The 23,775-nt window shown below is 40.0% G+C and overlaps 3 protein-coding genes and 1 long non-coding RNA gene across 7 annotated transcripts in view; 3 read left to right on the forward strand and 1 right to left on the reverse strand.

The window, feature by feature from the left end:
* Nucleotides 1-3,195, forward strand: part of LOC103505761 — a 22,400-nt gene extending 19,205 nt beyond the window's left edge. The window contains exon 7 of the mRNA XM_026821017.1: nt 3,124-3,195. Coding sequence (XP_026676818.1) covers nt 3,124-3,161 — 38 coding nt within the window. The 3' untranslated portion in view covers nt 3,162-3,195. The remainder of the gene's footprint in view (nt 1-3,123) is intronic.
* A 1,726-nt stretch (nt 3,196-4,921) lies between these two features.
* Nucleotides 4,922-8,789, reverse strand: LOC103505762 (G patch domain-containing protein 11). Its single transcript, XM_026821018.1, has 5 exons — nt 8,581-8,789; nt 7,806-7,993; nt 7,138-7,231; nt 5,912-6,846; nt 4,922-5,172 (listed from the first exon to the last, which is right to left on the reverse strand). Exons 2-5 carry the CDS (start codon nt 7,980-7,982, stop codon nt 5,038-5,040), a joined length of 1,341 nt encoding a protein of 446 aa, XP_026676819.1. The 5' UTR covers nt 7,983-7,993; nt 8,581-8,789; the 3' UTR covers nt 4,922-5,037.
* Nucleotides 8,790-9,078: 289 nt separating this feature from the next.
* Nucleotides 9,079-23,603, forward strand: LOC103505751. 4 transcript variants are annotated; one of them, XM_008470109.3, is made up of 4 exons: nt 9,079-9,380; nt 12,213-12,357; nt 21,455-21,901; nt 22,492-23,603. In XM_008470109.3, the coding sequence occupies exons 1-4, from the start codon at nt 9,372-9,374 to the stop codon at nt 22,617-22,619; spliced, it is 729 nt and encodes a 242-aa protein (XP_008468331.1). In that variant the 5' UTR covers nt 9,079-9,371; the 3' UTR covers nt 22,620-23,603. The 4 variants fall into 4 exon arrangements, with proteins under 4 accessions (XP_008468331.1, XP_008468330.1, XP_008468332.1 ...); XM_008470108.3 differs by lacking the exon at nt 9,079-9,380 and adding an exon at nt 10,134-10,263; XM_008470110.3 differs by lacking the exon at nt 9,079-9,380 and adding an exon at nt 10,763-10,896.
* Nucleotides 12,364-17,235, forward strand: LOC113465986. The gene is made up of 2 exons (XR_003390544.1): nt 12,364-12,685; nt 15,276-17,235. It is a non-coding gene; the product is annotated as an uncharacterized LOC113465986 (long non-coding RNA).
* Nucleotides 23,604-23,775: the final 172 nt, after the last annotated feature.

Raw genomic sequence — 23,775 nt, forward strand, 5'->3', positions numbered from 1 at the left:
AAATAACCTCTTTAAAAATTTTTTTTTTTTTTTTTTTTTTTTCTGTGAAAAGTGTCTGAAACACAAATACAGATGTCTAAAAGATACACTTATCTGTCTAAAATGTCTGAGCACAATAATTGTTCTAGTAAGCCTTTAAGGCTCGATTATGCTCAAGGATCTTTCTCTCAGGGGTAAAACGTATAAAAATGGCTATTCTAATAGCAGGGAAAGTTGAAAATCATTCCCAAGTTCTCAACAAAAAGAACCGAGATCTCAATTTGTATGAATGCCGTGAAACTGTTTGTATATGCAATGTGCAACGCACGCAGCATTAGTGGAGATGTCTGATTTCCTTCTTCTACCAGTCTACCTAAACGGCTTCTTATCGCAAAATTGCCGAATGAAGTTTTAGGGCTTACTTTTTTTTCTTTTACCAGTAAAAGGAAAATAAAAATACCTCCTCGTAATAATGCTTTAGAAATATCTGAAAAATAATAACCAGGTACCTATATGATGACGTTTGGTGATGGTTAAATTTATTGTCGTTTCGTTTTTACAGTTATTTCCGTCTGCTCGTTCATTTTCTTCTCCTTTTCTCTTTCTCAAAACTCTCCTCTTCCTTTCTTTCTACTCTTTTCTCCATCTGGAAAACTGAGAAACGATGGCGTGTATCGCATACTGAAAACTCAATCAAGAAGAAAAAGGAGGCGAAGGAGGAGGAAAAGAAGAAGAAGAAGAAGAAGAAGAAGAAGAAAAAAAAAATAGTGGGAGTTGGAGAAATAAAGAAAAATACTTACATGAGCGATTGATAGAGAGGAGAAAGAGGAAGAATTATACTTACATGAGCGATTTGAAGAGAGAGAGGACATAAAAAGAAGACAAAGAAGAAGAAGACGAAGAAAAATAAAGAAACATACCTACTTCTACGAGCGATTGGAAGAAGGAATAAAAGGGGATTTTAAAGAAGAAGAAGAAGAAAGTACTTACATAAACGATTGAAAGAGAGAGAGAGAGAGAGGGAGAGGGAGAGAGCAGGGAGAGAAAGGTTTTGAATGCAAAGAGCAGAACGATAAAAAAAGAAAGAAAAAATAAAAGGAAAGAAAAATGTCAGAAGGCTCTCAAAAAATCTTTTGAAAAATTCAACTTGTTCTACTGAGCAGAAAAGAGGGTCCCCTTTTTTTCTCCCTCTTTCCCTTCATCCCTTTCTTACCTCTTTTGTCTCTCTCTCCTTCCCTTTTGCTATCTATCTACCTTTCTTTTCCTCCCTCGTTTTTTAGAGAGCTCCGTTACAGTTTCTTTCTTCCATTTTTCTTTCTATTCAAGTATAGGGATTTTGGTTTCTTCGTTTTTCATTCCTTTTTTTTAATTCTGCTTCTTTTCCTCCTTGCTTTTTCTACACTTTTCATCATTATTCTTTCCTCTTTATTCTCTCTAGTTCTTCTTTTCCTTTTTATCCTCCCTCTTCGTATTTATCCTCTCCCCATGAATTATTTCTTATTTTTCTCTTTTCTTCTTTTTCTCCTCCTCCTCCTCCTCTTTTTTCTACTTCTTTGTCTACCTTATTTTTCCTCTCAATCTTCTTCTTCTTCTTCTTCATTTTTGATTGACTCCTTCTCCTTCTTTTTCACCTTAATCATCTTCTTCTTATCACTTTTTTTATAATCCTTTTCCGTTTCCTTTCTATTCTTCTGAAACTTCTTCTTGGTTTTCTTCTCTTCCTCCTTCTATTTTATCGTCTTCTTTCCCTTCTTCATCTTCTTCTTGTCCCTCTTCTTTTCTTAGGTCCTTTCTGTTTCCCCCCCCCTTTTCTTCTTTTTCCACTTTTTCTCCTACTCTTCTTCTTCTTCTTCTTCTTTACTCTCCTCTCTTCTCTTCCTCTTTCTTATTTTATCTTCTCCCACTTCCCACACTAGTTTCAAAAGTACTCGTTCTGTCTGTCACACATGTTACGGCTGCTGTGATTCATGGGTTTCTTTACTCCGGAAATTATTGTCCTCAGCAAAAATACTAATGCTGAATTGATGGGTCGAAGAAAAGAATGGGTCTGAAATGCTCCATTTAATTCCGGATCATAAATCTTCAGACGGACGAAAATGGGACTCTTTTTTTGGTTTTATTTTCCTACTTGATCGAACCTTGACGCTTAGCCAAATAGGTCTGGCCATTTAATATTTCTTTGAGATAGTAAAAAAACCAATGTCTCGTTTTTTGTTTGTTTGTATTTTTATTTATTTATTATTATTTTTTAATTATTTCTTTTTTCTTTCAAGATGACTACTCTTTGGGTAAGACAAAGTAAAGTCTGTTCCTTGGCCCAGCAACTCTCTGTTAGGTAGACCTGACATGTAGAATAGAATAGAATATACCTTGTTTATCCTGCCCGAATAGGACTGAAAAGTCCCTTTACCCCAGCAGTCTAAACAAGGTCTCGTATATTTGATGGGTTAAAAAATAACAGGTACATACAACTAACAATTCAGTAAAAAGACCTTGCTTAACTAGAAAAAAAAGTAAATGTAAATTAATAGGTGGTATAGTAGAGAATGACAATAAAATAAAATACAACAGCTGATCAGGTCCGCCAGTCAGGTCTACCTGATAGTGAGTGGCTGGCCTTGGGCAAGATTTTTTCTATTTTTGAGGTAAAGTAAAGCCCATTTCTTCCTCACCTTTTTGCGTTCATACGGGGTCGGTTTTTTTTTAGTTAACCTTTTCGGGTCAGTTCTATTTTGCCCTTCGGTTCCTTTGTAGCCCTTTCTCCCTGTCATTTATGAAATTAAAAGCCACCTTTCCTTTTCTCTCTCTCCTCTGGAATTTAAACCAGCTCTTTATTACCATTATGGTGGATTTCACCAACCTTCTTTCCAGCCTCAAACAGCCCGTTAGCTTAACAGCTCTGTTAAGCCAATACAAATTAAATAGAACTTATCTGGCTGTTAGCTTAACAGGAGTTCTAATGACTGAATAAATATTGGTGAAATCCAACATAAGTCTTCACGACATCGACACGAGACTTAGTGCACCGCGAAATTGTCTGCAGAAAGCACTCTAACTTCAGCTTCAGGGAAAGACAGAACCAGGTAATCGGTACCATCCGAATCTACCCGTGTTTCAATTCCATCTTTCTCCCCCCCCCCGCAGGAGACCGCAGTATATCCACCGAAACGGACTACGCATGAAATAAGCCACCCACCGCCCCGCAAGCCCATCCCGAGCTGTTAGCTTAACAGGAGTTCTAATGAGAGAATAAATATTGGTGAAATCCAACATAAGTCTTCACGACATCGACACGAGACTTAGTGCACCCCGAAATTGTCTGCAGAAAGCACTCTAACTTCAGCTTCAGGGAAAGACAGAACCAGGTAATCGGTACCATCCGAGTATACCTGCCTCGGTGGTGTAGTGGTCAAGGCGCTCGCCTGGTAAACAGGAGGGCGTGGGTTCAATCCCAGCCCAGGTATGGAATTTTATCTTCCCCTAAGCCCCGCCCCTCAACGCTGACCAATCAGAACACTTCGCTCCTCCCCTCCAAGGTCTCCTCGAATCGGAACCACTCGATCTTCTTTCGCGGATCTTCGGCGGGTTCCGAGTTCGCCCGAAGGACGGCGGACGGGAGGTACATTCCCGCGTTCAACTACAAATCCAAGATGGACGCCGTAGGGGGCGGAGTCAAAGAGGGAGGGGAGGGAAAGAAATATGGCGACCAAACGAGTGTGAGTGTGTGGACCAATTTGAGCAGCTACTTGTACGCGATGTCGCGGAGATTGTCCCATCTATTCGGTGCCAGTGAGAATAGCTATTATTTTTGAAAAGGGGGCTATAAAAGATGAATGATTAATTTCCCATTATTATTTGAAAGATGAATGATTAATTTCCCATGGCTGATCTTACCACAGAGTTAGGGTGCAATATACCTACATACTGGACTCCGCACACAGGAATTTCGTTAGGAAAGACCCCCATTTCAATGTATTGTACCACAGAGTTAACACAGTAAGGGTTTCCTTTGACGTCACCCATTTGATTTACACAGAGCAGTTCTTGAACTCTGGATTAACTGAAAACTCCCTGTGGTAAGATCATGCATTTAGATATATTTTTCTTTCGCCTTTGATTAACCATTTCTCATTTCGGTTTTTAGGGGGGGAAACTTCAAAACGCTTCCTTAGATTTTCCCAAGTCAGGGTTTTAAAGCAGAGGAGCGGTTGAATGTGCTTCTTAATGGATTGTGCAAGCGCCTTTGATAATGCGTACCTCAGGGAGAGTGTTTGGGTCCAATTTCTTTGGTTGCGATGTAACACATCAGGGCAAATTGGGTGCGCGGTGGGTTGAGTTTTTTCAAGATTTTCCAATGACCAAATTGGTATTGATATGAAAATTAATTTGTAAAAGCTCAGAAGAATAAAGGATACAATCTTTTTTAAACCTCTAAAAAAAGCTGTGTAAGATGAAATACCTAGTCTAAGATGGACGTTTTGAAACTGCATTTTATCTAGTGTATGATTTTTCCAAAATATCTCGCGGAACCCTTGCCGTCAGCTCGCGGAACCCCTAGGTTCCGCGGAACACCAATTAAGAAACACTGGTTTATGCTGACGTCAATATCAGCTATGCTGACTGAACTAAAAGGAGGATTTTTTATGTATATTAGGGACACACCTGGTGATCATAAGGGATTTAAAGCGAGAATTTTCACCCATGAAGAGTTTAAAAGAGGGGAAAATTAGCTGAGGGAATAAGGGAACTGTAAGGTAACAACGGAGGTCTTATCGTCTCAAAGTCGAAGAGAAAGAGGACGGAATACAAGAAAGCCAGGCGTTCCGAGATCGAAACTTATCTCCTCTAGGATAAAATCCAATATAGGCAAGAATCGAACCCGCAACCTAGCGTTAATTTCTCCTTTCTCTTCTCCTCGGTTATATTTTATCTAAACAGTGAGCACCAAAGTTGTGACATAATAACACAAACAAACTGCATTTACATTTACATTTTTACATTATTTGCTGATTTTGGCACTCGTGGTGGACCTGATGGTCCTTCAGTCCCGATTGTGGTTCAATGATCATCTGACTCAGTCCCGGGACAGTTCAGTCCCATGTCTTCAGAATCTTCATACTGGGTGCCACACCAGATACAATAGCAGTGTGCTGATCTCAAATAGGAATTGAGCGATGCAAGTTTTTCTTCGGCCTGTAATAAAAGAGGAAGCAGAGAAATTTAGGAAAATAGCTCACTGCTACACGACAAAGTTTATTATTATTATTATTATTATTATTATTATTATTATTATTATTATTATTATTATATTACACTTTATTAGGATTTTACAATATTTTTTACAATACAATATTTACAAATAGGTACACAAAAAAAAATAACAAAATAATAAGAAATTAACAAAAGAAAACGAAAATTGAATGAAGAAAGAAAAAAAAATTGAAAAATCCTAACTCAGGGGCGGGATTAATGCCTATGGCATTCTCTTCCATCCAACCCCTAGGTTCAAGTTTCCAAGTTTGCTCTTTTCCCAATGAATAGTCGTCAACCTCAGGTGGTTAACGCGTTGGACTTTAGATCTGGAGGTCGGGAGTTCGCGCCCAAGTCAAGTCATAAAAGTTATCTAGAATATCTAGGTGTAATAATTGGGGAACGATATTTGTGACGCATTTAAGTATGCTTAAAACAATTAAAAATTCCTTTTCTTTTAAATCCTATTTTTCAATTTTTTCAATGCATTCAACGTCCATGAACAACTGCCAATGTTTTTAGTGGTACAGTAGGTAGGTGCTTTAGGTAGTCACCTTAAAAAAATGAAAAAAAAAAAAAAAAAAAAAAAAAAAAAAAAAGAGAAAAAAGGGGAAAGAAAAAAAAAAAAAACAAAAAAAAATTACCCACCATTAGAAAAAAATAACAATAGAAAATTACTCACACTTAAATCTTCTTCTTCTTCTTCTTCTTCCTCCTCCTCCTCCTCTTCTTCTTCATCAGCATAGTTGCCATTCCCTCCACCATCATAGGAGGCATTGTCCTTTATCCTATCATCAGAAGAAACATTAGCATTTATTTCATCTTTGGTAGAAGAGGCAGTGGTATTTTTTGCGTCATTAGTGGATTTTTTTCCTTCCTCACTGTCAGTAGGTGCATTGGAATTCTCAGTATTTGGGATCTTTGTTCGGAGCTCCTTTTGGTCATCACAACTGAGTTCAGTGTCCTCAACAGCAATGGAGTTTCCCCCACTTCCATCACAATCGGTTTTACTATTCTGAGTAGCAATGCTACCTTTCTTATTTTCATCAAAAGCAGTATTGATATTTTTTACACCAACACCCGAAGCAGGGGTATTTTTTTCACGAGAGGCATCAGAAACGGCACCTTTCCCTTGTTCACTATTTTCAGTAGACATGCTACCCTTCTCATTTTCATCACAATCAGGGGCATTTTTCCCTTGCAAGACATCGATTCTCTCCGGTTCACTTTGACCTTCATCTTCGAAGTCAAGGTCATCACGAAAGTCAAGGTCGTCCCCAAGGTCATCTTCAATCTCACTGGGCGGCCAATACCACCATCGCTTCGGCTCAGCCAGTCCCGCTCGCCGGTCAAACTCGACACACACACGCTGACTCCTTCCCAGGTCCGCTAGGACCTTTTTCTCGCCAAGACGCGACGCTAGGCCCCGCCGAAATTCCGCGAGGCGGTCGGAGGTTAGATCGTCGCGGGGAGGGAGTGTCCGTCTCGCCGAGCGAGGTTTGGTTTGGCAGGACCGGGGCTCGAGTCCGCCCAGCCCCGCGCGGGAGGTTTTCACGCGGATGTCGATGAGAGCGGTGGGCGCGCGCAACTTTTCCTCGGTCCGCCCGATTCCGCTGCCTGCGGGGATGAGAAATGAAATTGAAATTAGGTAATTAAGTAGGTAAATCAGTTTAAAAAAAAAGTTGAAAATTACCCCGCCTTCTAATACTGGCCATGTGGGTATCACACAAGTCATAGATATCAGAGGTTCAAAAAGATCAATTAATATGAAAAATTTGCCATGTTTTCTCTGTTTTCTAATGTAACCCCAATTATATGAACTTTTATATGGAACCCTGATTTTATGAACTACCTACCCTTGGTACCAATTAGTTCGTAAAATCAGGGTTCTACTGTATCATCAATCACCTGGTGTGTATCCCATCTTGGCCAACAGTGCAAACCCCTTGTTTCCCTCATCAATAGGTTTCCGCAACCCTTCCTCCCGATGTTCTTCCTCAACCAGTTTCAAATTACGCTTCTTATTCTTCTCCCGAAACTGGGCATGGGGATGTCCTTCCCGCCGGGCGAGGTTTGGCTTGGCGGGACCGGGGCTCGAGTCCGCCCAACCCCGCGCGGGAGGTTTTCACGCGGATGTCGATGAGAGCGGTGGGCGCGCGCAGCTTTTCCTCGGTCCGCCCGATTCCGCTGCCTGCGGGGATGAGAAATGAAATTGAAATTAGGTAAGTAAGTAGGTAAATCAGTTTAAAAAAAAAGTTGAAAATTACCCCGCCTTCTAATACTGGCCATGTGGGTATCACACAAGTCATAGATATCAGAGGTTCAAAAAGATCAATTAATATGAAAAATTTGCCATGTTTTCTCTGTTTTCTAATGTAACCCCAATTATATGAACTTTTATATGGAACCCTGATTTTATGAACTACCTACCCTTGGTACCAATTAGTTCGTAAAATCAGGGTTCTACTGTATCATCAATCACCTGGTGTGTATCCCATCTTGGCCAACAGTGCAAACCCCTTGTTTCCCTCATCAATAGGTTTCCGCAACCCTTCCTCCCGATGTTCTTCCTCAACCAGTTTCAAATTACGCTTCTTATTCTTCTCCCGAAACTGGGCATCTGCTTCCTGTTTCCGTTTTAACAGGGCGAGTTCACGTTTCTGACGACTGGTCTGGAGGAGGCCGGGACGAATATCTTGAGTTGGTACCGATGAGAAGTCCATGGACATGTAGTCTTCTTCGGAGTCGGACATTGTTGTGGTGTCTGGAAAGGTGAAAGAAAAATAAATTATGAAAGTGTCATCTAAATATTTTCTTTAGTTTCTTATTTAAAATTACAAAAAAAAAAAAAAAAAAAAAAAAAAAAAAAGGGAGGGAATTAGGTATTTTTTTTGTATTTCTTCAAGGAAAAAAAAAAAAAAAAAAAAAAATAGGTAGGTACTTAGGTATTGCTTTTGCATTACTTCAAGGCACATTCCTTTACATCCATGTTTATCCAGGAACAGAAAATTTCAGTCAGAAAACTTCTGCCCTAGCTAGGATTCAAACCCACCACTTCCAGGTTGAGAGTCAGCCACAGAGCTGGGCTCTTCTTTAACCTGGCCTTACCTTGGAGGGTAGTGTGTCTGCCTGATAAGCACAAGGTCATGGGTTCATTTCCTACTGGGGGTGAACTTCATCATCTTTATCCTAAACTGATGAGGTTTGTTCTTGGAATGGTTGGCGTTCTCCAATTGTGTCCTCCTTCTCTCCTTGATTTTGGGATGGTAAGACCTTGGCACTTGGCAGTTACAGTTCTTTTTATCAAACCTCCTCTGAAAATAATAATGAAATAGGTGACTATGTACTTACTGTAAAATAAAAAGAAGAACAGGCTGGAAACTCTTTGATCAAAAGCTCCGAGGGCTATCAGGAAAATATGTAAAGTAAAAGATCAATAGACCATCGAGATTCATCCATCTTGAGCGGTGGGATACCAACCACACAGAACGTTGCTTCAAGTGAAAATTTGAAGGAAAATCGGAAAAAGAGACTGAAAAACTGTGAAAAGGAAAAAATTGAGAAGCACAGTTTTCAAATTTTACCGCGCAAAATTTTCGACATTTGTGATGATTTGTGGACCAATCAACATTGAGACTGCCACCAAATTTGGCAGTCTCAACGCTGATTTGTCCAGACCTCTTTATTAACAAATCTGGCAAACCAAAGTTGTGTTTTATTTGTGAAAGAAAAATGGCTGAACCAATGAGATTCAGCTTTGGGCGTAAACACTGCGAAATCTCACAATATCATTGGTTCAGCCATGTTTGATTCGGTTTTGTATTTTGTTTCACTACACCAGTAGTTTTTTTCCACACGCCAAGAAAGGACGGGAATAGCCTATCGCCCTTCTCAACCCTGTACATACCCACACTGTCCCACACCCTGAAAGGAAAGGTTTGAACCAAAATTTGGAGTTGAATCCAGCTAGAACAAGAAGAAACAAGAAACAGAGCTAAACTTTGAACTTGATAGCATTATAGCTCCCTGCTCCCTCTTGGTTATGAAAGTGTTTTGTTGAAAATTTGGTCCAGTTTGAGTCACAGTCACCTTTCATTAAAATCTTATTGAATCCAAGCTCCACTCTGTCCCTTCCTGTCAATATGAAGCAGGTAACACAAACTGTATTTTCCTTTTTAAATGTTACATATTCGTGAGAGTTCATTCTTCATTAGAGGAGGAGAACTATCGATAGTCGGCGCCATCGATAGTTATCGATAGTTTTCAAAAAAACTATCGATAACTAGAACCAATGAGATTCAGCTTTGGGCGTAAACACTGCGAAATCTCACAATATCATTGGTTCAGCCATGTTTGATTCGGTTTTGTATTTTGTTTCACTACACCAGTAGTTTTTTTCCACACGCCAAGAAAGGACGGGAATAGCCTATCGCCCTTCTCAACCCTGTACATACCCACACTGTCCCACACCCTGAAAGGAAAGGTTTGAACCAAAATTTGGAGTTGAATCCAGCTAGAACAAGAATTCAGCTTTGGACGTAAACACTGCGAAATCTCACAATATCATTGGTTCAGCCATGTTTGATTCGGTTTTGTATTTTGTTTCGCTACACCAGTACACCCCCACCCCAGTACCCAGTACTCCCAGTAGTTTTTTTTTCCACAGTCCACACGCCAAGAAAGGACGGGAATAGCCTATCGCCCTTCTCAACCCTGTACATACTAACACTGTCCCACACCCTGAAAGGAAAGGTTTGAACCAAAATTTGGAGTTGAATCCAGTTAAAACAAGAAGAAACAAGAAACAGAGCTATGAGGATTCAAATACCTCCCCATCACTCTTTTGCTTTCCAAAGCCTCCCACTTCAATGCAAATATATTTGTAGTCGGCATCCACTACTCACATTATAGCTCCCTGCTCCCTCTTGGTTATGAAAGTGTTTTGTTGAAAAGTTGGTCCAGTTTGAGTCACCTTTCATTAAAATCTTATCGAATCCAAGCTCCACTCTGTCCCTTCCTGTCAATATGAAGCAGGTAACACAAACTGTATTTTCCTTTTTAAATCTTATATTATAAGAACAAAAACTCATTCACAGTTCACATTTCATAGTTCACACACTGATCGCTCTATCTCGAGAACCACAACTCATTTTGGTGGAGATATTATTCTCACATGTTTTCCGTCAATTGCTCCAATGCAGTTTGGAAATCCCCATTTACCATGGAATTTGTCCGCTATCGTTTGCCATGTTGGGGTAAGGCATGTGAATCTCTTGTTAATTTACCCATATCGCCAGACTCTTCGAAGGATTTCAGATATTGTGACATTGGATAAGTATACTTGTGCCTATAAATGTTGTGTCTGTGTGTAGAGCAAGGATCCTACACATTTAGGAAACCCCCATTTGTCGTAAAATTTGTCCGCGATTGATTGAAATTTTCGCGTGTCCGTGTAAGGCATGTAAATTTCTTGTAAATTTACCCATATCGCCAAACATACTCTTTGCACAATTCTAGAGACTTATTCGTGAGAGTTCATTCTTCATTGCAATGTTAATTAGACTTACTTTTAGTGATGGGAAAAATGAAACTTTTCAGGGCTGCGGATCCCAGGTTTCGAAACACTCTAAGGTTTTGGATCTGAGTTCCGAAACCTGAAACCTTCGGGTACGTAACAAAGCAGACTAAGCAGGGAGGTTTCAGTTTCAGTTCAGTACTTCAGTAGGTATCGACATAGTTTGTAGTGCGCTTGCGCTTCTGTCTTTCTCTTTCCTTATTCTTTTCGCTAGAGTACTAGAGACTAGAGTTGTGAGTCTGAGGTTTCATAGGGTGTCATAATTCAAGTTCCAAAACTTTAACTCAGCGGTTTCATGAAACCGGATCCGTATTCTCGGTTTCATGAGACACATCACTATTTACTTTATCATGGACACTCGTTGCTTGAAGTTGAAAGCTCAGAAGAGGTTTGGTAGTAGAACAGCCATGGGATACACTGAAAGTTCACAGAAAAAAGTCGGAAGAACATGCAAAGACCAGTTAATTAACTTTTCAAACAGCAACAATTTTCCGAGGATTGTCCGCCGAGGTCTTTATTAAAAGGTCAACAGCCTGATCATTTGTAATTTGTAGTTTATTTGGTACAATTTATTTGACATACAATACATAAAATACATTCTTCCTATCCCAAGATTTTTATGAAATATTTTAAGGTTGTGGTTACGTACTGGGTTGGGTTAGGCAAGGTTGGTCAACTAACCTTGTTTATAAGTCTAGTGTTGTTTTGTGTTTGTCTTTTGGAACCGAGGGAAAAGAAATTTTTCTGTACATATTTATCTAAAATAAAGAGTACTTTGTTGAAAAAAATAAATAAAAAAGCTACCCTTCCCATGCCAAACTGTAGAGACAATATCCTGTCTCAACTAGTCCCCCAACCCGGTACATAACCACAACCTAAATTATAGTTTTAAGGTCTGTTTTTCATTCCGACGTGGGTGCGATGCAAACCCGACGCGTGTTTTTCATTCCACTTCCCCTACTTTAGCGTCAACGCTGCGTCTTAAATCCCTGATGCGAGTCTCGAGTAGCTTCAGGTTCCGCCATATTGTAATTGTATTGAGGGAAATGAAAAAAATGTTTCGTAATTTCTCCACTAGATGTTGTCATGTTTGTTGAATTTCCAATTTTTACCCCCACTCCTGACGCAGAGTGAACGCCGCATCGATGCGGCGTAGGAATGAAAAACAGACCTTTAGGTCCCTCTTATCAACACTGTTTATACAGCAGGTAACATAAGGTTGTACTGTCCTTTTAGAAATTGCAACAATTTCCCCAGGATTGGCAGAGGACTTTATCTAACTCTGAAGGGTAACAGCCTAAGCATCACATGTGTACCCAGTCTCAAGATTTTTATGATTTGTTTACTACTATTTTTCTTTTATTTTATTTTTTTCTTACATATAAAATTGCATGTTCATTTCTTTCAGAAAATGAACACTGATCAGAAGGAGGAATTAATTGAACTGCTCCGAGAACGCCCCCCACTCTGGGACATGCGATCAATGCACTATAAAGACGTAGAAGTAAAGAGAAAACTTTGGATTGAAGTATCTCAAGAAATGGGCATGCCAAGTAAGTAGCACACATCTTGCTTAGTTTTATTATTACCTAACTACTTATTTTATCTGTACACAGTAACACAGATGAACACGATGAAATTACAGCTGAACATAAATCACAAATGAGAATCACAAATATAAGTAAGTAGTTGGGTAAAAAGTAATTAAATAAATAAGTATGTAATTTAATAAAAATACTGATTCCTAATATCCCAAGTAAGCAACGAGGGTGTTTCCCTTTATCTCTTAATCCTACAACCTACATTAGCCATGTCAAAATTATTTTACTTGTAGCTGAGAGGAGCCAGTGGCATCAGCCAATTGGTGCTCCATCTTGCAAGGTATAGTTTTTTCTATCAGAAACGGCACCTTTCCCTTGTTCAGTAGACATGCTACCCTTCTCATTTTCATCACAATCAGGGGCATTTTTCCCTTGCAAGACATCGATTCTCTCCGGTTCACTTTGACCTTCATCTTCGAAGTCAAGGTCATCACGAAAGTCAAGGTCGTCCCCAAGGTCATCTTCAATCTCACTGGGCGGCCAATACCACCATCGCTTCGGCTCAGCCAGTCCCGCTCGCCGGTCAAACTCGACACACACACGCTGACTCCTTCCCAGGTCCGCTAGGACCTTTTTCTCGCCAAGACGCGACGCTAGGCCCCGCCGAAATTCCGCGAGGCGGTCGGAGGTTAGATCGTCGCGGGGAGGGAGTGTCCGTCTCGCCGAGCGAGGTTTGGTTTGGCAGGACCGGGGCTCGAGTCCGCCCAGCCCCGCGCGGGAGGTTTTCACGCGGATGTCGATGAGAGCGGTGGGCGCGCGCAACTTTTCCTCGGTCCGCCCGATTCCGCTGCCTGCGGGGATGAGAAATGAAATTGAAATTAGGTAATTATTCTTTTTACTGTGTTTGTTTTGATATCCATTTACTTATTATTATTTTATTTTATTATTATTATTTTTCTCTCTCTCTCTCTCTCTTTCAAGTAATATTTACTCATACTTTATTAGATACTATTTTACATCTCATTTGGCTGACACAACTCTCTACCACGAGTCAAAGGGATTCGAACCCTTTAGTGTGGTATGATGCCGACCTTAATTTCACTTTTAGGTTTTAGAATTCACATAGTTTTTAATATTTTTTTCTTTATGAATACCTACTAAATTGTAAAACCTACATGTACCTAATGTTTAAATCAAATACACGAGGCATTTGCCATCAATATCAATATCACTGGCCATGTGGGTATCACACAAGTCATAGATATCAGAGGTTCAAAAAGATCAATTAATAAAAGGACAAAAAGATCAATTAATAAGAAAAATTTGCCATGTTTTCTCTGTTTTCTAATGTAACCCCAATTATATGAACTTTTATATGGAACCCTGATTTTATGAACTACCTACATGTTTTCCGTCTATGGCTCCAATACAGTTAGGAAAGCTGGGTATGGCTTCAGAAGATATGGAAGGAAGGAGTATGCCTCATCTCCCAGTAAAACAAATGGAGCATTTGTATTGCTGTTGGGGAGATTTGTGGGAGCTGGAACATTTGTGGTGTCATTTGCAAGTCTTTCCTTCAATTGCGAGGATTCAAATACCTCCCCATCACTCTTTTGCTTTCCAAAGCCTCCCACTTCTATGCAAATATATTTGTAGTCGGTATCTACCACTCCTTGGAGAATTGAAGACATTTACTTTTTATAAGATACTGCCAGATTTTGGTGGAGATCTTATTCGTACATGTTTTCCGTCTATGGCTCCTATACAGTTGGGAAAGCTGGGTATGGCCTCAGAAGATATGGAAGGAAGGAGTACGCCTCATCTCCCAGTAAAACAAATGGAGCATTTGTATTGCTGTTGGGGAGATTTGTGGGAGCTGGAACATTTGTGGTGTCATTTGCAAGTCTTTCCTTCAATTGCGAGGATTCAAATACCTCCCCATCACTCTTTTGCTTTCCAAAGCCTCCCACTTCTATGCAAATATATTTGTAGTCGGTATCTACCACTCCTTGGAGAATTAAAGACATTTACTTTTTATAAGATACTGCCAGATTTTGGTGGAGATCTTTTTCGGACATGTTTTCCGTCTATGGCTCCTATACAGTTGGGAAAGCTGGGTATGGCCTCAGAAGATATGGAAGGAAGGAGTACGCCTCATCTCCCAGTAAAACAAATGGAGCATTTGTATTGCTGTTGGGGAGATTTGTGGGAGCTGGAACATTTGTGGTGTCATTTGCAAGTCTTTCCTTCAATTGCGAGGATTCAAATACCTCCCCATCACTCTTTTGCTTTCCAAAGCCTCCCACTTCTATGCAAATATATTTGTAGTCGGTATCTACCACTCCTTGGAGAATTAAAGACATTTACTTTTTATAAGATACTGCCAGATTTTGGTGGAGATCTTATTCGGACGTGTTTTCCGTCTATGACTCCTATACAGTTAGGAAAGCTGGGTATGGCCTCAGAAGATATGGAAGGAAGGAGTATGCCTCATCTCCTAGTAAAACAAATGGAGCATTTGTATTGCTGTTGGGGAGATTTGTGGGAGCTGGAACATATGTGGTGTCATTTGCAAGTCTTTTCTTCAATTGCGAGGATTCAAATACCTCCCCATCACTCTTTTGCTTTCCAAAGCCTCCCACTTCTATGCAAATATATTTGTAGTCGGCATCCACTACTCCTTGGAGAACTAACGAGGTGTATTTTGTATAATCATAGAACATAATACCACATTTTGGTGGAGACCTTATTCTCACATGTTTTCCATCAATTGCTCCAATGCAGTTTGGAAATCCCCATTTACCATGGAATTTGTCCGCTATCGTTTGCCATGTTGGGGTAAGGCATGTGAATCAAGCCATGTCAAAATTATTTTACTTGTAGCTGAGAGGAGCCAGTGGCATCAGCCAATTGGTGCTCCATCTTGCAAGGTATAGTTTTTTCATGTCCCTTTTCATTGTTGGAAGAAGTTATGGTTCCCGGTGAGCATCCAACCTCTTGTTGAAGTTGGACAAGGTAATTCCTAATTCCTATACAAGTATCTTATTGCTTGTACTGTATATGTGGGTCTTTATCCACATTGCTGGGTAGAAGAATTTGTAATCTTCACTTCCTTCCTTTCAATATCAAGTGCTGTATTGTCTAATTTGTCTGCTTCTACAACAATATTATACAACAGGCACACTGCTCAAATAGTGGACTTTGCTTTAGGTACTTCTGTTTCTATGGTTTTTTAGAAGAATTTTAGTCTGTGCTCCCTTCCTTTCAATATTGAGTGCTGTATTGCTTAATTTGTCTGCTTCTATGACAATGTTGGGTAAAAGGCATATCACTCAAATAAGGGACTTTGCTGTTGGGACTTTCGTTTCGATGGCCTTGTGTGAAATTCTCCACTTATTAGCAGTGAGGCCAAAAGCACACTCGACAGTTTGCCAGGCCCTCGGCAGTGTGTAATCTGTCTGCTTCTATGACCATATTTTGCAATGGGTACACTGCTTGAATAAGGGACTTTGCTGTTGGGACTTTTGTTTCGATGGCCTTGTGTGAAATTCTCCACTTGTTAGCAGTGAGGCCAAAAGCACATTCCACTGTTTGGCGGGCCCTCAACAGGCGGGCCATGCAGTATTTAAGCATTTTCTTCGGTCATGGGACTTCCTTGGTATGGCCTCAGAAGATATGGAAGGAAGGAGTACGCCTCATCTCCCAGTAAAACAAATGGAGCATTTGTATTACTGTTGGGGAGATTTGTGGGAGCTGGAACATATGTGGTGTCATTAGCAAGTCTTTCCTTCAATTGTGAGGATTCAAATACCCCCCCCCCCATCACTCTGCTTTCCAAAGCCTCCCACTTCTATGCAAATATATTTGTAGTCGGTATCTACCACTCCTTGGAGAATATTAAAGACATTTACTTTTTATAAGATACTGCCAGATTTTGATGGAGATCTTATTCGGACATGTTTTCCGTCTATGGCTCCTATACAGTTGGGAAAGCTGGGTATGGCCTCAGAAGATATGGAAGGAAGGAGTACGCCTCATCTCCCAGTAAAACAAATGGAGCATTTGTATTGCTGTTGGGGAGATTTGTGGGAGCTGGAACATTTGTGGTGTCATTTGCAAGTCTTTCCTTCAATTGCGAGGATTCAAATACCTCCCCATCACTCTTTTGCTTTCCAAAGCCTCCCACTTCTATGCAAATATATTTGTAGTCGGTATCTACCACTCCTTGGAGAATTAAAGACATTTACTTTTTATAAGATACTGCCAGATTTTGATGGAGATCTTATTCGGACATGTTTTCCGTCTATGGCTCCTATACAGTTGGGAAAGCTGGGTATGGCTTCAGAAGATATGGAAGGAAGGAGTATGCCTCATCTCCCAGTAAAACAAATGGAGCATTTGTATTGCTGTTGGGGAGATTTGTGGGAGCTGGAACATTTGTGGTGTCATTTGCAAGTCTTTCCTTCAATTGTGAGGATTCAAATACCTCCCCATCACTCTTTTGCTTTCCAAAGCCTCCCACTTCAATGCAAATATATTTGTAGTCGGCATCCACTACTCCTTGGAGAACTAACGAGGTGTATTTTGTATAATCATAGAACATAATACCTCATTTTGGTGGAGATATTATTCTCACATGTTTTCCGTCAATTGCTCCAATGCAGTTTGGAAATCCCCATTTACCATGGAATTTGTCCGCTATCGTTTGCCATGTTGGGGTAAGGCATGTGAATCTCTTGTTAATTTACCCATATCGCCAGACTCTTCGAAGGATTTCAGATATTGTGACATTGGATAAGTATACTTGTGCCTATAAATGTTGTGTCTGTGTGTAGAGCAAGGATCCTACACAGTTAGGAAACCCCCATTTGTCGTAAAATTTGTCCGCGATTGATTGAAATTTTCGCGTGTCCGTGTAAGGCATGTAAATTTCTTGTAAATTTACCCATATCGCCAAACATACTCTTTGCACAATTCTAGAGACTGTGACATGGGATAAGTATACTTATAAATGTTGTGTCTGTGTGTAGAGCACAAACATACTCTTTGCATAATTCTCAAGATTGTGACATGCGACATTACAAATGAGAAGCCTAGGCTTCTGTAAGAGTTTCCGGTTGCCAAGTGTCTGAAAGAGAAGGGAAATCACCATTTGAAATTACTTGGGATATTAAATTTCATTATTTCACCTCGGGTAGCATTCATGGAATACAATTTTGCAAAAGAAAACCTTCTCAAGAGAAAATGTGGGCTAATTCCCCCCACGTTTTCTCTTGGGTCGTGTTTATGTACCGGGTTGGGCTGGGTTCGGACTGCAGTTTCTACAGTTCGGTAAGTTAACACTCCCATGCCAAACCGTAGAAACAATATCCTGTCTCAACTAGTCCGAACCCAACTCAACCCGGTACATGATCACGACCTTAGGGGAGGTTTAGGCAAAATCGTATTCCATGAATGCTACCCTTCTCGCTTTCTTCTCTTCCAGTTAAGGAACTCAAACACTTTTGTTTCAATGGCCTTGTGCAAAATTCTCCACTTGTTAGCAGTGAGGCCAAAAGCACATTCCACTGTTTGGCGGGCCCTCAACAGGTGGACGTTAAATACTGCATTTTCTTTGGTCATGGGACTTCCTTGGTATGGCCTCAGAAGATATGGAAGGAAGGGGTACGCCTCATCTCCCAGTAAAACAAATGGAGCATTTGTATTGCTGTTGGGGAGATTTGTGGGAGCTGAACATTTGTGGTGTCATTTGCAAGTCTTTCCTTCAATTGTGAGGATTCAAATACCCCCCCCCCCATCACTCTGCTTTCCAAAGCCTCCCACTTCTATGCAAATATATTTGTAGTCGGTATCTACCACTCCTTGGAGAATATTAAAGACATTTACTTTTTATAAGATACTGCCAGATTTTGATGGAGATCTTATTCGGACATGTTTTCCGTCTATGGCTCCTATACAGTTGGGAAAGCTGGGTATGGCTTCAGAAGATATGGAAGGAAGGAGTATGCCTCATCTCCCAGTAAAACAAATGGAGCATTTGTATTGCTGTTGGGGAGATTTGTGGGAGCTGGAACATTTGTGGTGTCATTTGCAAGTCTTTCCTTCAATTGCGAGGATTCAAATACCTCCCCATCACTCTTTTGCTTTCCAAAGCCTCCCACTTCTATGCAAATATATTTGTAGTCGGTATCTACCACTCCTTGGAGAATTGAAGACATTTACTTTATAAGATACTGCCAGATTTTGGTGGAGATCTTATTCGTACATGTTTTCCGTCTATGGCTCCTATACAGTTGGGAAAGCTGGGTATGGCCTCAGAAGATATGGAAGGAAGGAGTACGCCTCATCTCCCAGTAAAACAAATGGAGCATTTGTATTGCTGTTGGGGAGATTTGTGGGAGCTGGAACATTTGTGGTGTCATTTGCAAGTCTTTCCTTCAATTGTGAGGATTCAAATACCTCCCCATCACTCTTTTGCTTTCCAAAGCCTCCCACTTCAATGCAAATATATTTGTAGTCGGCATCCACTACTCCTTGGAGAACTAACGAGGTGTATTTTGTATAATCATAGAACATAATACCTCATTTTGGTGGAGATATTATTCTCACATGTTTTCCGTCAATTGCTCCAATGCAGTTTGGAAATCCCCATTTACCATGGAATTTGTCCGCTATCGTTTGCCATGTTGGGGTAAGGCATGTGAATCTCTTGTTAATTTACCCATATCGCCAGACTCTTCGAAGGATTTCAGATATTGTGACATTGGATAAGTATACTTGTGCCTATAAATGTTGTGTCTGTGTGTAGAGCAAGGATCCTACACATTTAGGAAACCCCCATTTGTCGTAAAATTTGTCCGCGATTGATTGAAATTTTCGCGTGTCCGTGTAAGGCATGTAAATTTCTTGTAAATTTACCCATATCGCCAAACATACTCTTTGCACAATTCTAGAGATTGTGACATGGGATAAGTATACTTATAAATGTTGTGTCTGTGTGTAGAGCACAAACATACTCTTTGCATAATTCTCAAGATTGTGACATGCGACATTACAAATGAGAAGCCTAGGCTTCTGTAAGAGTTTCCGGTTGCCAAGTGTCTGAAAGAGAAGGGAAATCACCATTTGAAATTACTTGGGATATTAAATTTCATTATTTCACCTCGGGTAGCATTCATGGAATACAATTTTGCAAAAGAAAACCTTCTCGAGAGAAAATGTGGGCTAATTCCCCCCACGTTTCCTCTTGGGTCGTGTTTATGTACCGGGTTGGGTTGGGTTCGGACTGCAGTTTCTACAGTTTGGTAAGTTAACACTCCCATGCCAAACCGTAGAAACAATATCCTGTCTCAAACTAGTCCGAACCCAACTCAACCCGGTACATAATCACGACCTTAGGGGAGGTTTAGGCAAAATCGTATTCCATGAATGCTACCCTTCTCGCTTTCTTCTCTTCCAGTTAAGGAACTCAAACATGTGAATCTCTTGTTAATTTACCCATATCGCCAGACTCTTCGAAGGATTTCAGATATTGTGACATTGGATAAGTATACTTGTGCCTATAAATGTTGTGTCTGTGTGTAGAGCAAGGATCCTACACATTTAGGAAACCCCCATTTGTCGTAAAATTTGTCCGCGATTGATTGAAATTTTCGCGTGTCCGTGTAAGGCATGTAAATTTCTTGTAAATCTTATACTTGTACTTATAAATGTTGTGTCTGTGTGTAGAGCAAGGATCCTACACAGTTAGGAAACCCCCATTTGTCGTAAAATTTGTCCGCGATTGATTGAAATTTTCGCGTGTCCGTGTAAGGCATGTAAATTTCTTGTAAATGCAAAAAGGGGGATAAAAGCGACCAAATTGCCAATTGCCAAATATCGGCAAGGGATACCAAAAATTGGTGGAAGAGACAACTTTTCCCATTTTCTTGCTGTGTATTTTATCAGTTTAACTTGTGTGCTTTTAGATTTACCACGATGTCTCTGAAGATTTTAACCATCTTTCTGGTTTTGTTCCTAGTCGAGTATGTGTTTGCTAAAGGTAAGTAGACAACATACCAAAAGAGCTGAAAAATAGAAATACCAATAATTATAGGCTAATACTGTCTTATTCTTTCATGAGATTTCAATTTGAGATACTGGGTCAAAGAGCCTCTGTCTGGCTAGCCTAGTTAGCTTGTAAGGCAAGTACTAGAGGTTGCAGGTTCAATTCCTGGGATGACACTAAAACCGGTAGGGTAAAATTTATCACAAACAGATGAGGTTTTGTTCTCAGGATGTCTGGCTTCCTCCTATCCTGTCCTTATTCTCTCTACAATTTTGGGATGATAAGACCTTTTTTGTTACAGTTTGTGCTGTCAAAACTAAAAATTAAACAGCTAGATTTGCCAAGAATTCACTAAATTTCTACTCTACTATATAGTAGTAAATCTGTCCTGGGACAGGTACCAACGTGAAATTCAACTTTTCTGATTCATGATCCTCTTCTCCATCTTTCACTCTACTACTACCTACCAAACCTGTCATTACCTACCAGTTGTATTTTATTTTATTGTCACTTTCTACTACCACCTATTAATTTACATTTACTTTTTTTCTAGTCAAGCAAGGTCTTTTTACTGAATTGTTAATTGTATGTATTATTCTTTAACCCATCAAATATACAAGACCTTGTTTAGACTGCTGGGGTAAAGGGACTTTTCAGTCCTATTCGGGCAGGATAAACAAGGTGTAGGTATTCTATTCTATTCTAAAAATTTAATAGCACCTATTTGCTGAGTGTAATATCAACTTTTCATAAAGATTTCACCTAAATTTGTAACCACCCTAGGTTAATAAACAGTCATTAAAAGTCACATGAGTCATCAATGGGTTAATTTGACTCAAGAATAATTTGTTCTTAGCTGATAAGAGCTTAAATGAGTTTTACGTTTAGTTTACACATTGACAATATTGTGTGTGACTCACATTTCAATTTTTAATTCCTTATTTCTAATCTTACTATTTTCTTTTTCATCACAACTTTTCAAGTCAAATTAAATTAAATATGCACCTAATTTATTGTTTAAAAAAAAAAAAAAAAAAACTTTTTTTATCAAGTTAATTCCAGTTAAGGAACTCAAAACGATTTGGAAGAGCATGCGGGGTCTGTTCTGTCAACAACTGAGGAGGGAACTAGAGCGGCCCACACCAGCCCCGAAGGGAGCAAGAAGATGGTCCCACTTTCAGTCCATGCTGTTCCTCAAAGATGCGCTATCACAGGAGTTCTTCGCCAATACGAAAAATTCTGAAACTTCCCTCCCCGTCACTTCTCAATCTACCTCTCCGGAGCACCAGTCTTACACAGAACCGTCACAGTTTACGTCAACTCTCCGGTATAAGAGGCCCCGGAGTACGATTGTCGGTGAGCGACTCGCGGATTTGGAAAACGAGACGATCAGCATTATAAAAGAAAGCATTGGAAAAACAAGGGAGGATCCCGATATGGAGTTCTTGAAAAGTTTTCATGCCATTATGAAGGATATGACGCCTCACCAGAAATTGAAGTTCCGTGCAGGTAATTCTAATAAATTTAATTTATTGAAAGGCCGTATAATGATGAACAGAAATACTGGCTCTTATGCTGAACTGAAGCAGCAATTGCAAAAATTTAACTAGCCAAAAATTTGTTTAAGTTTGTCTTGAAAAAAAAAGAGGTTTAATAGATTTAACTGTTAACTGATAAGTCTGCCCCGGGCGGGAATCAAAGACGCGTCCTAGCTCTTACAAGGCAGACGCAAAAGGTGGCGCGTCTGCCTTGAATGTCCTAAAAGTGTCTCTTGCCATAGCTATTTTACATATTTCTCCAAAAAACACCCAAGTGCAGGCTCTGATCATTAGGTACTTATTATTATTATTTAAAAAAAAAAAAAGATGAGTGTTCCATCGCCGTTTCTATTTTGGAGCAATGTTACAACTGCTACATTAGACACGTCATGTGGTCTGTATTGTAGCATGCACATCCCGTAGTATGTCTCTCATCAGATTGGCGGTAAGAGACACAATACTTCCCATTTAGGTGCTAGGTCAACACGAGAACACCAGAAAGTATTCCATTGAAATATTTTTCCAGTATTTTTACGTTCTTTGAAACTGGTTTCATTTCAGGTATGTCCAATTTGGCACTGGAAGTCTTTGAGAATGATACATCCAATGCGACACAAGAAGTGAACCAAAGTAACGTCATTACTGATGATGCCGCCAAACATATGGATATTGTTTACTATGATGAATAAAGTAGACCATGGATGCCCAACCTTTTCAGAGGAAGATAGACTTAACCCTAAACTTGGCAGAGATCAATTCTTCATGTCAGTCTGGAGTAATTTGTGTGAACATCACGAGGTTCAATTTTATACAGAACAAGCAGGCTCCGCCCGCTTGCGCGTGGCTGAGGCATGGCCGTATGCATAGAGGCATGGCCGTAGGTGACCGTATCGTAACTTACCGTATCGTACCGCACCTGACTATACTTGACTTTACCTAATCTTATCTGACTGTTCCGTACCGTATCGTACTGTAGCTCGCCGTACCGTATCGTACTTGACCGTACCTGACTATGTCGTATCGTACCGTACCTGAACGTACCATATCGTACCATACTTTACCTGACCGTAACGTACCGTACTGTACGGTTTTACCTGACCATACTATTTTGGCACCATATTATACTTTTATTCGTTTTCTACAGACGCCATTGAAGTGTGAAAAGCGTCGCAATTTGAATATATCCAAGTGGATTTAGTGCCAAGATAAGGGTTGAACTTTCAATACAATCTTGCGATCGACTTACATAATGATTAATGAGAGACTCGACTCTGAATTTGGTCCACAAGTTTGGAGTAATCGGGTGTGTAAGATGATATTGTCAATCGACTTAAAATCAATCCGTGATCAACCGTTGAGTTGGGCAGTCCTGGAGTAGACTTTGATTAGGCCAGCCACTCACTATCAGGTAGACCTGACAGGCGGACCCGATCAGGTGTATCTGATAATGGGTGGCTGGCCTTATCCTGCTGAGAGAGGATTGGAAATGACAAGAGGTGAGTTACCACTGCTACCAAAGATATTCAAATAATATCCCACCCCAAACAAAATTTCTCCATAAAACTCCTTTTGGTATTTTCCATGAAAACTTTTCAAAAATTCCATATATCTGTCTCCTGAGTTCTTCCCATGCTTTCTTTTATGATTTTGATTTCCATCTTTTCCAATCCAACAAGTGTGTTATTCTCATTAATCATTAACATTCTTCTTATCTCTGACTAAACTCTACTCTTCCACACCTTTTTTTGAGGGAGCGGAGCCTTCCTGAATAATTGATTCCAATAGGTATTATAGGTAATATTGCCTCTAACAGACTCTGACTAATATATTTTCTCTACTATTTCT

The sequence above is a fragment of the Diaphorina citri genome, unplaced genomic scaffold, assembly GCF_000475195.1.
Source record: "Diaphorina citri unplaced genomic scaffold, Diaci psyllid genome assembly version 1.1 scaffold193, whole genome shotgun sequence".
NCBI lineage: Eukaryota > Metazoa > Arthropoda > Insecta > Hemiptera > Psyllidae > Diaphorina > Diaphorina citri.

Excerpts from the sequence above, each read along its gene's own strand:
- LOC103505762 (XM_026821018.1), bottom strand. The coding sequence starts at position 7,982 with ATGTCCGACTCCGAAGAAGACTACATGTCCATGGACTTCTCATCGGTA. Across the intron at positions 6,847-7,137 it reads CAAGATGGGATACACACCAG|GCAGCGGAATCGGGCGGACC; the intron begins GTGATTGATGAT and ends TCATCCCCGCAG. Across the intron at positions 5,173-5,911 it reads AAGAAGAAGAAGATTTAAGT|GCCGAAGAAAAACTTGCATC; the intron begins GTGAGTAATTTT and ends CTTTTATTACAG.
- LOC103505751 (XM_008470109.3), top strand. Across the intron at positions 12,358-21,454 it reads TCAAGAAATGGGCATGCCAA|TTAAGGAACTCAAAACGATT; the intron begins GTAAGTAGCACA and ends AGTTAATTCCAG. Across the intron at positions 21,902-22,491 it reads GAAATTGAAGTTCCGTGCAG|GTATGTCCAATTTGGCACTG; the intron begins GTAATTCTAATA and ends GTTTCATTTCAG.